Below are 16,830 nucleotides of genomic sequence, written 5' to 3'. Positions count from 1 at the left end.
TTCCAAGAACACTCCATCAACAGCTTACTCTCAAGAAAATTGCTTCAGCAGCTTCCTTTTCATCACAACATACAACAGCAACAAGCTCAAGTACCTGACAAGAACAACTTGAGCGGCAACATTCTCCTGCTTCTCTCTATCCTTGTCTGCGGTATCATCTGCTCACTAGGGTTGCATTACATAATCCGTTGCGCATTTAGACGTTCCTCGAGTTTCATGATCTCTGATCCCATCCCAATCCCGTCCACACCACGAGGCTCAGCAGCAAACAAAGGCATCAAGAAGAAAGTTCTCAAGATGTTCCCGGTAGTGACTTACTCACCTGAGATGAACTTGTCAGGGGTTGGCGAAGAGTGTGTCATTTGCTTGTCTGATTTCGTAGCTGGAGAACAGATACGGCTGCTTCCAAAGTGTAACCATGGGTTCCACGTTCGTTGTATCGACAAGTGGCTTACACAACATATGACTTGTCCTAAATGTAGACACTGTCTGGTTGAGACATGTCAAAAGATATTAGGAGATTGCGATGAAGCTGATGAGGTTGAAGCAACACCAAGGGAGAGCATAGAGGTGAGAATTGATCCTGTAGAACCTGAAGCAAGAGTCAGCACTTTTAGAGAAAGCAGCTAGAGAGTATGTGCGAATAAACAACTAGATTTCAAGATTTTAGTTCGTCAACAACATTGGAACAGAGTTTATGTCTCTAGCCAGTAGGATTCCAAAATCAAACACAATGGAGCCTTTTTGTTTATTTTTATTTTGCCCTGAAGCTCAAAATGTAAAGAGAATATATCTTAAGCTTTTCATGGCATCATAAGTTCATCAGATTTTTCTGTGTTATGGAGGTGGTATATGAGCTATTTACAAATAGAAATACATGTACTCATATCCAAAGCTAATAATAGAAACCGTCATCTGGAAGGAAAGTTTGATAAATACTTTTCAGAGAATTCCTCTGCATTTCATATCACAAAACACAGACAAGACTAAGTAACCACTACTGACAATAGATTGTTTCAGTGAAGTTCAGAGACACCAAGGTATTGCATGAAGAAAGCAAAACAAAGACAACAATGATGCAACTTCGATCTGCTCTAATCAGTTACAAATCCATCCGAAGTAACATCGTCTATATGCCCAAAAACCGATCCACTGTAAGCATTGAGGGTAAGAAGTATATTAAGGATGATTAGTTCTAATGATAAAAAAAACCAGCTCTATGTGTCTGGAAAGTTATATGGACCCAGCTCATAATAAGGTCAAACAAATCCACCCAAGTGAGTGGGTGATAGTCAAACCTAAAAGCTACCTTGGGGAATACTTGTAATATGTCAAGCAAAGGCACACATGGTATGAGACCATAATTGAAAGCTCCAATTTAACAATGTGCTTACAGTGATAAAAACATTACAAAGACGAACCTAACTGAACGATTAACGAGAAACCGATGCATGGTGGTGCACTCAATGTGTATAGAAGGTGCATGAGTATAATGGATATTAGAGGTTCAATTCGGATAATCCAGAAAAATGCACAAAAAAATGGAAAAATTCTGTCGACATTGTTGTGAGCTCTTTCTTTAATCTATTTCACATCTTGATGCTCTTTTCTTTACTCCACTCTAATAATCACGATGTAGGAAGACTATCAAATCAAGAATGTCAACCAAAGCATGCACGAGGATAACCTAGTATCCCAAGTAACATAAAGCAATAAAGGCAGAGTTAATCACTCAGGAAAGGAATAAAAAAACAAACCACTATATGTTCGTAGCTGGAACCTATAGTGGCATAAGCAAAAGAAGAAGACACATCATTTTCAGATACGCTTGTATAGTCTTTATGTAGTTTTCAGAGTGAGACTGGTGCCAAAGGATATATCTCCCCTGCCTTGCATCATTCATAATACACATCAATCCACCCCTAATCAATGCATTACTTGGATCTAAATCAAATATAATCAGTATAGATGGATGTCATTGCATAATTTAGTTGGCATCAAACAAAAGATATACTAAAAGCCCTAAGACGGAAAAGAGAGAGATCAGTGACATGAGCTAAGACCCAAGAGGTGTGTTATCTCAGTGCTGTCTCAAAGATTAGGGAAAGTTCATTGCTGCTCCAGCTAAAGCACATGTGTGTCCCTGTGAGCAACTCTAAGGGATTTGATTTTCCAAATTTACTGCCACATGGTTTCCAGATACAAGTTAGAGACTGAACCTAGACAAGTCAGTAAATGGTATGAATGGGCCACTCATATTCAATAAGAAATCACACTAAGATTTTCAGTGGAGAATCCATATATGAAGACTAATAAATATAAATAAAACGAAGCACTAAAGGACTTTGTTAATTTCCCCAGCATATTCCACCAACCATAATTTAGAAAAAGTCAGTTTAAAACAGTTTCCATTTATATATGAGAAAAGTATATATGAAACCTGTACCTTTTCAATATATATAGAACCTAGAACAAAACCTAGAAGATCTATCTTAACTAACTCTTCAAACAAGGTTTATCATGTCAACTACTTCATACAGCTTATTAACCATCTACAACGGCAACGCCTCCCTTTGCAGATGCTCATGAAGCATCTCACTCCTATACACACCATATGAGCTTTGATGCAAATGTTGTCATGGTCCTATCAGTCCTCTTATGCGCACTAGTTTGCTTACTTGGACTGCATTCTATCATAAGATGTAGTACTTCCATTTGTTATCATTGGAAGCTAGTGACGAGCTTGCAGTACGCTTGGCCAATAGTCAACCACCATAAAGTCTAAGATAGAATGTGATCCGAGCATATGAAAACCACCATAGAGTCTAAATCAGATGATAACAAAATGGGTGGTTTTTTTTAATATTGTACTAATCAGAGAAAAGTAAAATGGTACGATAAATTAATAACCATTGTTAATGTTGTCAAATATAAATCTCTTCTTCCATATATTTGTGGTTTATAATTCGCCCTGTCCTAGAGAGACAACCTTGGAATGTTCGAGTGACAGCTAAACACTAGAAGAACTAAACTACTGCTTTAGGTGGTCCAAAGGCCCATGGTTTTCAAAACCCATCTAAATAGAGACATGGACATCTAAAATTAATATCACAAAGATATAAGCCTACCTTCTTTTTTTGAAAAAAAATCAAAAAAGATATAAGCCTACCTTCATCCCTCCCTTCTTGATGAAGATCAAGTTGAAACTCTCAAAGATCATATCTTGGGCCCAACAGATTTTCAGTAGTCTTGGATTCTTGTGCGACTGGACCAGTTGTTGCCAGGTCGTTCTGAGTCTATTAATAAAAGCCCAAAAAACCAAAAAATAATTAATAATTTGGTTTTAAGTGACAAAAATAATAATAATTTGGTTTTAAGGATGTGTTTTTTTTTGCTAATTTTTTTTTACGAATTTCATAATTTCTGAATTGATTCCACATAATCATAAGTTCATAAACACCGTAACCTGCCGGTGTAATGTGTACATGATATTCAAGTGGTTCGTCTCACCAAAAACAAATAATGGTTAGGTTCTTGATCCTATTATTGTCAATCTTTGATCCCTGAAATAATTCAGTACTAATTTCTTTCTTCAAATAATAATTCACCAACTTTAATAATTGGACGATGTCATTTATTTTGTAAAAGTACATCAGACCTCAAAACAGAGGAAAAAAACAGTTATCTATGTAATTGTGGCATCATCTCTTGTTTGTCTACACCTTAATATCTTGTTCATTTATTTATTTATATATTTTAATGTGTATGTTTTGTTAATAAAACAATGATTGGACGGATGTATGCTTCATGCTCGTATCCTTTTCTTTCAAAAACTTTATTTTAGCACACTTATAAATTCATGCTATTGTCTAACAATATGAGTATAAAGTATAATATCAACGGAAAAATATATTGATAGGTAAAACTGAAATTTCATGGCTGAAAAAAACTTTATACCAAAAATATACACTATTTTTGATAAAGTTACTCGCTATGATCCATCTGATTTTAATCACATGTAGGGCTTAAATCATATGAATTTAGAGGTAACAAATCCATATTTCAAAAAAGCAAAAAAGCTTTATGGGTGGATTGTGGTGTGCCACTACTAGTAAAGTTGAGAGGGAGAAAAGCTAGATCTCTAGGATCAATTAATTATATTCTAAATTCAGGAAAACTAACCTTAATTGACTTTTCTTCAACAAAAAGACATGAACGTGGCCTGCCATATATATGGAACTTTATAATATAAAACTTGAACATGGCCTGCCTCATATAACTCATATAATAAATAGTGAGAATCAAATGTAATCATATTAGTAGCGATGAAAATCAGAAGTAGTTTCGTAATGATGGGCACAACGTTTTCTGAGGTGCCAGCTTAACCTTCCCACATTCTTTTTCCCAGATCCCAATTCGATTGCACTCGGCACGTGTGATTCAAGTTGATCTCTCACAAAAAGTTGACTTTTAATTTTCATCTCCTTAACAAAAAATAAGAGTATGAATCATAGTTCTTATTTTTTGGGGTTGAACATGATCAAGTTTGTAGCATCGTTGCTAATGTTTTAACTTGCCATGCCCACGATGATTTGATATTTATAACTATCATACATTAAAATACTCTCTCTGTAACCTAACTAGATGGGGTACAATACATGTACTCGGTTTCTCCTTTTATAGCCTAACTAGGTGGTCACGTTCACCACTTTTACTAAATCAAATCTATAACCTAAAAGTATTTTGAAGTGCATGTGCTTAAATCTATTTCAGGATATGAAAGCTAGGAACGACTGAGATCCCATGCACGTTATCTATATCATGTAAGAGAGTTTGAGTTAGAAGTACATGGCACAAGAAAATGGCAAGACTCAATGTAATGGTCTCAACTTAACATATACCTTTTCTTTTAAAACTCAACATATACTTATATTATACTATAAGTTATATACCAAACATCAAGTTATACAAAATAGCAATATCACAACTACTTTGACGACTAAGTAGCCAGTATTCAAATACATTAATCACGAATACGATGGGATACTAATAATAATCGACATAACACATCATGAAAATCACATTCTTTCACGGTCTGATCTTTTACTTATTCCTACTTTAAAATGATTCAACACGATTCTAATCCTAATAGAAAATGAATTAATAAACGTTGAAATATGTGAAAATCTAAATTGAACAAGCCAACCACGACCATCGTTGCCTGTCTTGACTCGGTTAAGTTCTCACTAACTAAGATTAAAAAAATGGAGCTGTCATTATACGGTGAGCCGATCACAGACAAGCCATCTCAGCAAAAACAAATCAGTGTTAACTAATCCAACGGCTGAGATGTTTAATTAATAATAAAAAGGGGTATTAAACAGTAAAGGCTGTCTGACAGCCAGGTCACGTTATCTTTTCCTGTGGTCGAAATGATTCGTTTATGTCGATTATTATTTATTATTTTTTGTCTTTTTTTTGGTAAAATATTTATTTATTTATTTATTTTATTTTTGTTTGAAAGGCGGAAAAGAAAGATAAGCCGCCTATATAAATTCCAACACATTTCTTCTCCCCTTTGAATCCTCTCGTCGTCCTCACAGTTTCATCGGCCGTTGACTATCTCCGGCGACAAGAGAGAGAGAGAGAGATCAGAATCGTATCGGTTTCTAATTTCTTTCTCGTTCAAGGTAAAGAAAACTTTCTATGTTGGATCTGGTCCTTGTTTTATGAATCCCGTAGAGATCTGGAATTGATTTGAATTCGGATCTATGAAGTACCAATGATCTTGGTAGAATCAAATATCAGTTGACCGATCATCATCGTCTTTTAGCTCGATTAGTCTTTGATAGTTGATCTCGATCTCAATAGATAGTGAGTGATAGATCCATATTCAGATCTGAACTGTTAAAGGTTAGATGAAAGGTTGAACACTCACCAAGGAGATGTTGACTTAGTACCTAAAACTCTTTGATTACTTATTACTTATTAGTAGGTGTCTAAGAGGTAATAGGTTCGAATCCCCATAGAAGAAAAAAACAAAGTTAATTTATTCTGAGAGATTCTGATTTTGATAGTGGTTCATTTCACAGTTTCAATCTTTTATCTTCTTTGCAGCTTATTAAAAAATGGCTGAAGCTGATGATATTCAACCCATCGTCTGTGACAATGGTACCGGTATGGTCAAGGTTAGTAGTACTATTCTCTCTTTACTCTCTTTTTTCAGATCTGTTATGGAATGTTCTCTTTTTGATGGGTTTATAATTTTGCTGTGTTACAGGCTGGATTTGCTGGTGATGATGCACCCAGGGCTGTTTTCCCTAGTGTTGTTGGTAGGCCAAGGCATCACGGTGTCATGGTTGGGATGAACCAGAAGGATGCTTACGTTGGTGACGAAGCCCAGTCCAAGAGAGGTATTCTCACCTTGAAGTACCCGATCGAGCATGGTGTTGTGAGCAACTGGGATGACATGGAGAAGATCTGGCATCACACTTTCTACAACGAGCTCCGTATTGCTCCTGAAGAGCACCCCGTTCTTCTTACCGAGGCTCCTCTTAACCCAAAGGCCAACAGAGAGAAGATGACTCAGATCATGTTCGAAACATTCAACTCTCCGGCTATGTATGTCGCTATCCAAGCTGTTCTCTCCCTGTACGCCAGTGGTCGTACTACCGGTAAGCCTCTCTTTGTATAATCATTGTTGAATTGAAACTGAGCGCTGATTCTCTCTCTCTCTCTCGTTTGAACAGGTATTGTGCTGGATTCTGGTGATGGTGTGTCTCACACTGTGCCGATCTACGAGGGTTTCTCTCTTCCACATGCCATCCTCCGTCTTGACCTTGCTGGTCGTGACCTTACTGATTACCTCATGAAGATTCTTACCGAGAGAGGTTACATGTTCACCACAACAGCAGAGCGGGAAATTGTGAGAGACATCAAGGAGAAGCTTTCCTTTGTCGCTGTGGACTACGAGCAGGAGATGGAGACTTCCAAATCCAGCTCCTCCATCGAGAAGAACTACGAGTTACCCGACGGACAAGTGATCACCATCGGTGCCGAGAGATTCAGGTGCCCGGAGGTTCTGTTCCAGCCTTCGTTCGTGGGAATGGAAGCTGCTGGAATCCACGAGACGACCTACAACTCGATCATGAAGTGTGACGTGGATATCAGGAAGGACTTGTACGGTAACATTGTGCTCAGTGGTGGAACCACTATGTTCTCTGGTATTGCAGACCGTATGAGCAAAGAGATCACAGCACTTGCACCAAGCAGCATGAAGATTAAGGTCGTTGCACCTCCTGAGAGGAAGTACAGTGTCTGGATCGGTGGTTCCATTCTTGCTTCCCTCAGCACATTCCAGCAGGTAAAAACATTGACAAGATTATTCAAATCTATCCGTCTGCAAATTTTTAACTGAAGGTGCTGATTATTTTATATGTGTTGTGTTCTTGAATAGATGTGGATCTCCAAGGCTGAGTATGATGAGGCAGGTCCAGGGATTGTTCACAGAAAATGCTTCTAAGCTCTCTCTCTCTCTCTCTCAGTGAGAAGGCTACACAAGCTGGGTATTATGAATGGGATCAAAGTTTTTTTTGTTTGTTTGTTTCTATTTGCTTCTCCATTTGTTTGTTTCATTTGCTTTCTTTTCGTTATCGTTTCTATGCACTTGTGTGTGACAAAACTCTCTGGGTTTTACTTTACGTCTGCGTTTCAAGAAACAGCTTTGGATTTGCGTTTTAGTCCACATTGTTTTGTAGCTCGAGTGCCTCTATTTTTCTGTATTTCTTTCAAAAAAACTGGGAAGAAAGGAGCTTGATAATACTCTTTGCATTTGTTAATATAAAGTATTGTATGAGATATGACACTTTAAGATGTGTTTTAATCTGGGTTGTTCACATCTAATGTCTCACTGGTGGAATCTGAAAAAGAAGAGCAGATACATTTAGAATTAACATTCACAATCAAAAGTTTTAATATTTCTCCACAAAACAAAAACATACAGGCACAAAAACAAATGTAGCAACGGTCAGAATCTTGACATAAGACGAGAGGTTTTAAAACAATGTCACAGGAAACAGAACACAAGAACACAGCGAAGTTGATTTGTTTGAAAATAACAGTTAAATCAAAGCCCTCGACTAGGAATTGTTTTGTTGTTAGATCCTCCTTCCTCGCTGCTGGAAGAAGACGGGTTAAGCCCGTACTCGCTCGTGTTCCCATAAGCACTGCTTGCACCATACTCATGGCTATCCAACGCCACTTTCCTGAACTTCCTCATATCCGCACTGTAAGTGCTCGAGTCATAGTCCGAGCTCGATCCCCTCCCGAGGTGTGAGCTCTGTCCAGGTTTCACTTCGTTTAGATCATCCAGCGATGCATCTCCCTCCAGAGCCCGAACAATCTAGTAAAAACATTCGCATTGGATCCCAAAATTTTTAACCCTCAATATATATTATATATAGATATATAATTCATGTTTTTATTAAGACTTACTTGGCTCATCTTAGGCCTGCGTCTAGCTGAGTGTCTAATGGCTGCAGCAGCACAAGCCACCATTCGTGCCATCTCATAAGGCTCGTATTGGCCCTCGAGCCGTGGATCAACTAGTTCACTGTAGTCTCCATCTTCAGCTGCGTTTAAGCATAAGGGTCTTGCCTGTGTAAGAAAAGTAACAGAGTTTTTTTATAGATCATTTACTTATTAGGCCACAAAGTTTTTTTTTTTTTGATGAATATATATATATATATGGTACTGACCCAATCGACCAAGCTGTCTTCCATTTCACCAGTGAGATCAACAGGTCTGCGTCCGGTTATGAGCTCAAGAAGCATCACTCCAAAGGAGAAAACATCTGATCTGTCAGTTAGTTTCCCGCTCGACGCATACTCTGGAGCCAAGTACCTGTCATTTGATTCTTGGTTATAGAAACAGATTCTTGGGTTGAGATTAGGAATCAAGAACCTATAGTATCACGTTCTTTTATTATTACCCGAAAGTTCCCATGATACGAGTGGACACATGTGTAGCATTGTCCTGAGATAGCTTCGCTAACCCGAAGTCTGCAACCTGAAGATTTAAGCTAGTCCAGTTATCGAGAAAGAAAGACATAACAAAGCATATTGTGATTCAAAATAATAAGCAAAAGGTACCTTGGCTTCAAAGGATTCATCAAGGAGAATGTTTGAAGCTTTGATGTCTCTATGAATGATTTTTGGATGACCTGATTATTAAACAAGTTTGATCACGTCTCTAGTTAAAACCTCAAAAAGGATCAAATATTTCAGAATTTTTTTTGTTTGTTTTTGACTCACAATCTTCATGCAAGTAAGCAAGTCCTTTAGCTGATCCCAAAGCAATCCTGAGCCTTGTAGGCCAATCAAGAACGTTACCACTTTTACCATGGAGATGAAACTCAAGTGTGTCATTAGGTAAGAACTCATAAACCAACAACATCTTCTGTCCTTCTGCAATACAATAACCAACAAGAGACACAAGAAACCGATGGTGAACTCGACTAATGATATCGACCTCAGCCTGAAACTCTCGTTCTCCTTGTCCGCTTCCTGCTTTAAGACTCTTGACAGCGATCTCTTTCCCGTTGGGAAGTATTCCCTTGTGGACATACCCGAACCCGCCTTGACCTAACAGTCTTTCTTTAGAGAATCCTTGAGTTGCTGCAGCTAGCTCCTCGTAGGTGAATGTGCTCTGGTTGAAACCTAGAGCCACTGAAGGGTGAGGCGGTGGTAGAGCCGGACCGTATGGACCTGAGTAAATCTCGCTGCTGTTTCCGTTGTTTACACCGCCTGAAACTGGCTGTGGTGGTGGCGGTGGCGGTGAATTCATCCAGTTATTGTTACTGTTTGATCCAGGGTGTTGATGAGACAAGTTCATTACGTGATCGCTTTGGTTATTGTAATGTTGTTGCTGTTGTTGGTACTGATCACCTATCAACAAAGCAGAGACATTGTTTAAACCTTGTTTCTTGGGTGACAAGTACTGGAGTTTTCACAATAGGTAAAAAATATTCAGAAACATCCAAAACTTTTGAAATGTGGTTTGCAGGCAAGAAGATTTCATTGAGTTAGGTTATTAATTCAGGTCTCTTGGAACACAAGAAATGGTTCTAAAACATAGAATGGTTTAAGTTTAGGTTGGTGACTTGGTGTTTGATCATTTATGTTTTAGCTTTGCCATTAACCTTGTTTCTTGGATAACAAGAAACATCTAATGGTGTTTTCCACAAATATATAAAATAATCATAGATCAAAACCTCTGATTGGTCAATCGATTATAAAACTCCTAAACTTTGAAATATGGTTTGAAGGTAAGAAGATTTCATTGAGTCAGATTACTAATTGAGGTATCTTGAGATACAAGAAATGTTTCTAAAACAGAATCTGTGTTAGGGCTTAACCGTTTATGTTTTTTTACCTTTGCCTGTGGCGTACCCATTGCTTGAGTAGTACGGCATTTGATTCTTCTTTTTCTTCTTGCGACAGCAACAAAGGCAGAACAAGATCATAACAAGAAGCAACAATCCAGCAGCAGCCGCAATTCCTACGATAGCACCCGTGTTGGGTGTATCATCAGAGTTCGAGCCACCACCGTTTGATCTAGGTGGAGCCAGGGATCTCGGTGGGGAAGGAGAGTGACGGTCGGAGTTTCTTGAAGGAGGAGCAGGCGAATGATTGTTGCTTCCTCCCCCGTTGTTTCCGTTGTTATTATTCCCATTGTTGCCGTCATTGTTGCCATTATTGCTGTTATTACCATTGTTGCCATTATTGTTGTTATTACCGTTGTTGTTGTCATTGTTTCCACCATTGTTGTTGTTGTTGTTGTCATTGTTCCCACCATTGTTGTTGTTGTTGTTGTTATTGTCATTGTTCCCACCATTGTTGTTGTTGCTGCTGTTATTGTTTCCTTGTTGTGGAGACGGTGGAGGTTGCGAGTCAGAAGAAGGAGGTGGAGGAGAGGAATTCTCTGGGGGAGGAGGAGCTGGTGGTGAAGAAGAAGGAGAGGAGGAGGAAGAGTTAGGAGACGGAGGAGATTGCTGCTGAGTGTTGTCGGGGGAGGAAGGAGATGGAGGTGTAGGAGACGGCGGTGAATTCTCAGGGGACTGCCCCTCCGCCATTATCTCCTTTGGGTGTTTCTTCCTCTTCTTCTTCTTCTTTTATTTATTCTTGGAAGCTCTCTCTCCTCTTAAGAGAAAGAAAGAGGTTCGAAACCTCTTTGTGTATTCCAAGTTCTATTTTTAAGAGTACTGTCATTTTTCTTTTGGTTCTGAATTGCTGATTTCTTCTTTTGTAGGGTCTATATTTGGTTATTAATACAGCCTTGCAAATTATGCAACCTTCAACTAAATTTGAAGGAAAAAAAAACAGAAAAATTACAGTTAAGAAACTTGATGTGATTATTAAATATTGGTTTACGAAAGAAGGAACACAGAGATAAGTCACACGTGAAAAAATAGTAATAATTGCTGTTAACCACAAGGAACTTTTTACAAAAGAAGTAAAAAAAAAACTTAAATTTTAGAGATTGTTGCTCTCGTTGAGAGTCGAACTCAAGACCTCCCGCTTACTAAACGGGTGCTCTAACCAACTGAGCTACGAGAGCTTTTTAATGAGTAGAATCATATGATATATAAGAACTACGAAATACGAGGAACAGAACTAGGATATTCTGTTTTTATAAATAAAATAAAAATAATAATCGCCTGAGGAATTAAATTACATACAGATCAGGAACAGAACAGCTTAGACTCTTCTTCTTCAGGGGGCACAGAGAGTTGGTAAAATCTCCACTTTTAGATCCGTTCAGCATTTAATCTCTTTCCGATTTCGATGCCTTCCCGTAGACGTACCCTCCTCAAAGTCATCATCCTCGGCGATAGCGGGTTAGCTTTTGTTTTTTTTTTTTTAAATGTTTTTGGGTTTGTTCTATTATACTGGTGTGTTTTCTGATAGAGAGTAATTGTTGTCTAGGTTTTGAGATTCTGAATATTTTCGTGTCTTTGTTTGATTACTCGTTCTTTGATCTGGAGGTTGTGTGATTTCTTTTATTGAGGTTTTACTTTACATATGTGTGGTTGTTGATCATGTATCACAAAGGATGCTAGTTGAAAAACTTGACTTAGACTCTGTATTACTTTGACTTTACTTATTCACCACGGTTTTATACTATATATATTGTCCTGTTATTTAGTGAAAAACTAACTAGGACTCCTTCTCTCACTTGTGTTATTTTGCAGGGTGGGGAAAACCTCTTTGATGAATCAGTATCCTTCTTTTTTTCTTTTTTTTTTTTTGAGTAAACAACTAACTAACAAGTATTAATATATTTTGTAGAGTTAGATTAGTTCTTTTTGCGTCTTTTTGTTTTTTGGGTTTAACTTTTTTTAGATATGTTAACAAAAAGTTCAGCAACCAGTACAAGGCCACCATTGGAGCTGACTTCTTGACTAAGGAAGTCCACTTTGAAGATCGTCTTTTCACTTTACAGGTTTGTACCAGTGGCTCTATCAGTTAATTACTTCTTTTGCTGTTTAAGTAAGCCTGCGTGTGCTTAACACCAATGTTACTTTTAAGCTTTAGAAAACGCTAATTATTGGTTAGTTTTATGGTAGTGTCAGACAATTATTTGCTTGAAACAAAGCTCTCATTTGTTTTTTCTGTCAATGGGTGAGTTATTATAATAGATATGGGATACAGCTGGACAGGAAAGGTTCCAGAGCCTTGGTGTAGCTTTCTACCGGGGTGCTGATTGCTGTGTACTTGTATATGATGTCAACTCCATGAAATCATTTGAAAACCTCAACAACTGGCGTGAAGAGTTTCTCATCCAGGCTAGTCCATCTGATCCAGAGAATTTTCCTTTTGTTCTTATCGGAAACAAGGTCGACGTGGATGGTGGAAACAGCAGAGTGGTATGTGTAATGAATTAACGATGTACCTAACTTAATTTTTCCGTTGAGAGATGTAACTATTAACGTCCCCACACATCTCATTGATCATCACACGCAGGTTTCAGAGAAAAAGGCTAAAGCTTGGTGTGCTTCAAAGGGAAACATTCCCTACTTTGAGACCTCTGCTAAGGAAGGCACCAATGTTGAGGAAGCTTTCCAGTGCATTGCCAGCAACGCGCTCAAGAGCGGCGAAGAGGAAGAGCTGTAAGTTTTCTCTATACATGTTTTAGAGTCACGAGTTTGGTTGGTCTCAACGTTTCTCTTTTTTTTTAGATACTTGCCAGACACAATCGACGTGGGGACAAGCAATCAACCGAGATCTTCAGGGTGTGAATGCTAAAAGGGTTTGTATCTATCTCTCCGAGAAGAATGCTTTTGAGTTCAACAATGTGTTTTGGTCTCTCCCCTCTCTTCACCAGCTATCTCTTCAAGTTTATTACATGCTGTAAAAAAATTTCTTTTGTGTGAAAAAAAGAATCCTTCCTTCAAAACCATTTGATTTGTTCAGTGTTCCTTCTTTTTCATAACATAACAAGTTGTTTTGAAAGTTTTTTTTTTAAATATAAGCTTTTCCAATTTTTATATTTATTTGATATAGTATACTAATTATGAATTTATAGTTTACAACTTTTTTCATAGTTAGCTGAGTTACATATATTTTCTATATTCATGTTTTTATCTAAAAATCAGTTTATAATGCAATTAATATTAGTATGAAAAAGAGTAACTATTGGTGGTTTAGAAAACATATTATTTCTTTCATATTACATATCTGATCAAATTTATACATCTTTTGTATGCCATATTCCCTTCAAAACTCTTTAATAAAAAAAGGCTCACTGTTTGTTTAATCCAATCTCAACCTCCTGATTCGAACCAGAGTTCTTGTTCTTATTCTTGGAGTCTCTCCACCTAAATCCACTAAAAAGCTCATCCATATCCTCAAGCATCCTCCCTTGCGTCTCCGGCAAGAAAGTGTAAAAGAACACCCAAGCCACCGTCGCAATCCCACCGAACAAGTAAAACGCTCCTCCCGTCGTCATCCCTTTCGACATGGGCAAAAACGTCATCGATATCACACCGCTCGTCACTCTGTTCACCACCACTCCCATACTCGAGCCCTGCGACCTCAGCCTCAACGGGAATATCTCCGAGCTGTAAACCCACGTGATCGGCCCAGCTCCTATCGAAAACGTCGCCACGTAAGTCATCACCGTCGCTATGCTCAGCACCACGGCCCACATCACTTTCTTATCCGACTGGTCTATAACCGTCAGAGAGGTCCCCAACACCGCGAGAGACAGCACCATCCCTCCGACACTGGTCAGAAGCAGCGGTCTTCTTCCGACACGGTCGAGCAAGAAAGTGGCGACGAGTATGAACGACGTCTTGACGATCCCCACCGCGACCGTCGCGAGGAGCTGCTCGTGATCCGTCTCGAGCCCCGCGGTTTTGAAGATCCTCGGCGAGAAGAGAACCACCGCGTCGATGCCGGAGGCCTGCTGGAAGAAGTGGATCCCTATGGCGGCGATCATGACGCGGCGGACGGCCGGAGTGGGGCGGAGGAGGAGCTCTTTCCACACTCCTTCCCCGTGGCTGTTCCTCCTCGACACCTGGACGACGTCGTCGTGGCAGTCGGCGGGTATTCCGGCGGCTTCTTTGATGTCTTCGAGGCGAAGGGAGGCCTCGGCGGGTGAGTCGGAGGTTCTGTCGAGGACTCGTTTGGCCTCGCCGAGGCGGCCTTGCATGACGAGCCAACGTGGAGACTCGGGCATGGCGAGGACGCCGAGGGCGAGGATGACAGAGGGTACGGCTCCGATGCCGAGCATGAATCTCCAGCCGAGCTTCAGAGGGAACTTGGAGAAGGCGAGGTTTGATACGTAGCCGAGCATTATTCCAGCGTTGATGAACACCTGTACACGTCAGCAAAAACGCTCTGCCACGTCAGATACTATTGCCTTGACTCTTTTAATTAATTTTCTTATAAAGTTAATTGTTTAAGTATTTTTTGGTAATTTTATCATAATCTCTTTTGAAAACATGCACCTACCACCAAACTGTCTATATTTTGGCCAAACGTTATAAAGATGATGAAGCAAAGTCAACGATTTGTTGATAATGATGTTTATTATATTTTTTTTACAAAAGACGTGTTAAAAATACATTTCTTTTTTCAATGACAATATGAAAAATGCATTTAACGTTATGCTCTGAATTTTTGTTTACTAGTAATTATTAGTCAAATGATTTTTCTGTTAATATAACGTAAATTTTAGAACATACTTAAAGAAGTTAAAACATGCGGCCAAACCTACCAAATAACTATGTTTTGGCCAAATCGTTATTAAATTTTTTATATTTATTTATACTTTCTTACCAAAATCACTAAATGTAAAAGACATATACTAAGACTATTAAAAACTATATTTGGTAACGTCATTTTCTGAATTTTTGTTTACTAATTATTATTATTAAATGTTTTTCTGCTAAAATAAAGTAATCCTAGAAAATAATAAAATAAGAAAAATAAAGAATTCTGTTGTCTTTTATCTTTGCTGGTTTACTAAGTAATTATGCAAATATTGAGTATAGAATAAGGCCATTTCTACTAGCTATTCGAAAAAACAGGGGAAAATTAATCTCCAATGAATCTAATTAATTTCATTAAGCGTTAGGCTTTCAGGAAAAAAAAACTAATTTTAAATATTAACTTCATTTTTTGATCAAAAAAAAAATATTAACTTCATTTGTTTTAAATATACCTCAGGGAAGGAGGTGAGGAAGCCGCGAGAAGATGCCGGAGAGACTTCGGCGGTATAGACAGGTGCGATCATGAGGGCATAACCAACTCCTACTCCGGCGACAAACCTTCCGAACATGAGAAAAGCGTAGTTAGGTGCGAATCCCATGAGTAGTGCTCCGGCGAAGAATATAGCTCCGGCCAACACGATTGTGTAACGCCGACCAATCCAGTCAGATGTTCTACCGGCGGCGCCAGATCCAAGAAGTGAATAAATGTTGAGGCTTCCGGCGAGGATACCGATTTGAAGATCATTAATCTTCAAGTCTCTCTTGATATAAATCATTGCTCCACTCATCACTCCTATATCTATAAATTACCGGGAACAAATTTGATTATCAGCTGCAAAAACGAGATTGGTACGACATAGTAACACATCTAAACAAACATAGTGTATTGTAACACATAAATTATTGTGTTGCTAACAACATCGACATCATTTCTTTAGTTAAAAATGTGTTTGTCCGACCGTAAAGTATGTGTTGCTTGTATAATTAGTGAAGGATTTTTATTTTATTTTGCGTTGACCAGGAAAAGAGGCTAACGAGAAAACTAACCATAACCAAGGAGGATAGAAGTCATGGAAGCTAAGATTGCACACGCGAATGCATACTTGTTCCTCTTTGGTTTAGCCTGCGGACCTAACTCCGGAACATGTTTTCTTGCCGGTGCTGGCGCAGGGACCGCTTGGTTTTCCGGCGTTAAACCTGTCATTTAGAGAGTATGGGGGTGAGAGAGAGAGAGAGAGAGAGAGAGAGAGAGAGAGAGAGAGAGAGAGAGAGCTGTGAGGACTGAGTATACCACAACTTGTGGTAATGACTAATGAGATATGACTTAAATAGACGTTTGTAGTCAGACGAGTCTCATGGAAAGGGCAAACTTGTCCGATACAATGGGAACACTGCCTGTTCAAAGTTACATGCATCACATTGGCATGTTTCGTTAGAGACAAAACATAAATATCCGTAGGGGAACGGCAACTAATGATGCATTAGTTTCGTTTTAATATGTAATTAGTCTGTACAATTTTATATTGCACTTTCTTGGATTTACACTACCAACAAGG

General features: G+C 38.6%; 5 protein-coding genes and 1 non-coding gene across 6 annotated transcripts; 3 read left to right on the top strand and 3 right to left on the bottom strand.

The window, feature by feature from the left end:
• Nucleotides 1-3: 3 nt before the first annotated feature.
• Nucleotides 4-827, top strand: LOC130504709 (RING-H2 finger protein ATL77-like; the record flags this gene model as incomplete). The annotated part of the gene is made up of 1 exon (XM_056999336.1): nt 4-827. A coding segment is annotated over one exon (627 nt), but the record flags the coding sequence as incomplete, so codon positions are not given.
• A 4,700-nt stretch (nt 828-5,527) lies between these two features.
• LOC108862894 (actin-2) lies at nt 5,528-7,857 on the top strand. The gene is made up of 5 exons (XM_018637158.2): nt 5,528-5,690; nt 6,118-6,188; nt 6,281-6,674; nt 6,750-7,363; nt 7,457-7,857. Exons 2-5 carry the CDS (start codon nt 6,129-6,131, stop codon nt 7,520-7,522), a joined length of 1,134 nt encoding a protein of 377 aa, XP_018492660.1. The 5' UTR covers nt 5,528-5,690; nt 6,118-6,128; the 3' UTR covers nt 7,523-7,857.
• A 125-nt stretch (nt 7,858-7,982) lies between these two features.
• Nucleotides 7,983-11,240, bottom strand: LOC108860064 (putative proline-rich receptor-like protein kinase PERK6). The gene is made up of 7 exons (XM_018633969.2): nt 10,432-11,240; nt 9,312-9,944; nt 9,150-9,220; nt 8,990-9,066; nt 8,757-8,901; nt 8,494-8,655; nt 7,983-8,401 (listed from the first exon to the last, which is right to left on the bottom strand). The coding sequence occupies exons 1-7, from the start codon at nt 11,129-11,131 to the stop codon at nt 8,126-8,128; spliced, it is 2,064 nt and encodes a 687-aa protein (XP_018489471.1). The 5' UTR covers nt 11,132-11,240; the 3' UTR covers nt 7,983-8,125.
• Nucleotides 11,241-11,542: 302 nt separating this feature from the next.
• On the bottom strand, nt 11,543-11,616 carry TRNAT-AGU (transfer RNA threonine (anticodon AGU)). Its single transcript has one exon. It is a non-coding gene; the product is annotated as a tRNA-Thr (tRNA).
• Nucleotides 11,617-11,730: 114 nt separating this feature from the next.
• LOC108863097 (ras-related protein RABG3f) lies at nt 11,731-13,542 on the top strand. The gene is made up of 6 exons (XM_018637410.2): nt 11,731-11,896; nt 12,251-12,277; nt 12,402-12,501; nt 12,698-12,925; nt 13,023-13,168; nt 13,238-13,542. Exons 1-6 carry the CDS (start codon nt 11,844-11,846, stop codon nt 13,302-13,304), a joined length of 621 nt encoding a protein of 206 aa, XP_018492912.1. The 5' UTR covers nt 11,731-11,843; the 3' UTR covers nt 13,305-13,542.
• Nucleotides 13,543-13,694: 152 nt separating this feature from the next.
• Nucleotides 13,695-16,534, bottom strand: LOC108863096 (polyol transporter 5). Its single transcript, XM_018637408.2, has 3 exons — nt 16,322-16,534; nt 15,727-16,073; nt 13,695-14,877 (listed from the first exon to the last, which is right to left on the bottom strand). The coding sequence occupies exons 1-3, from the start codon at nt 16,476-16,478 to the stop codon at nt 13,801-13,803; spliced, it is 1,581 nt and encodes a 526-aa protein (XP_018492910.1). The 5' UTR covers nt 16,479-16,534; the 3' UTR covers nt 13,695-13,800.
• Between the last annotated feature and the right edge of the window lie 296 nt (nt 16,535-16,830).

This window comes from Raphanus sativus, unplaced genomic scaffold, assembly GCF_000801105.2.
Source record: "Raphanus sativus cultivar WK10039 unplaced genomic scaffold, ASM80110v3 Scaffold1749, whole genome shotgun sequence".
NCBI classification, from domain to species: Eukaryota; Viridiplantae; Streptophyta; class Magnoliopsida; order Brassicales; family Brassicaceae; genus Raphanus; species Raphanus sativus.
The sequence above is the reverse complement of the archived record's forward strand: the minus strand, read 5'-3'. Positions and strand labels throughout refer to the sequence as shown.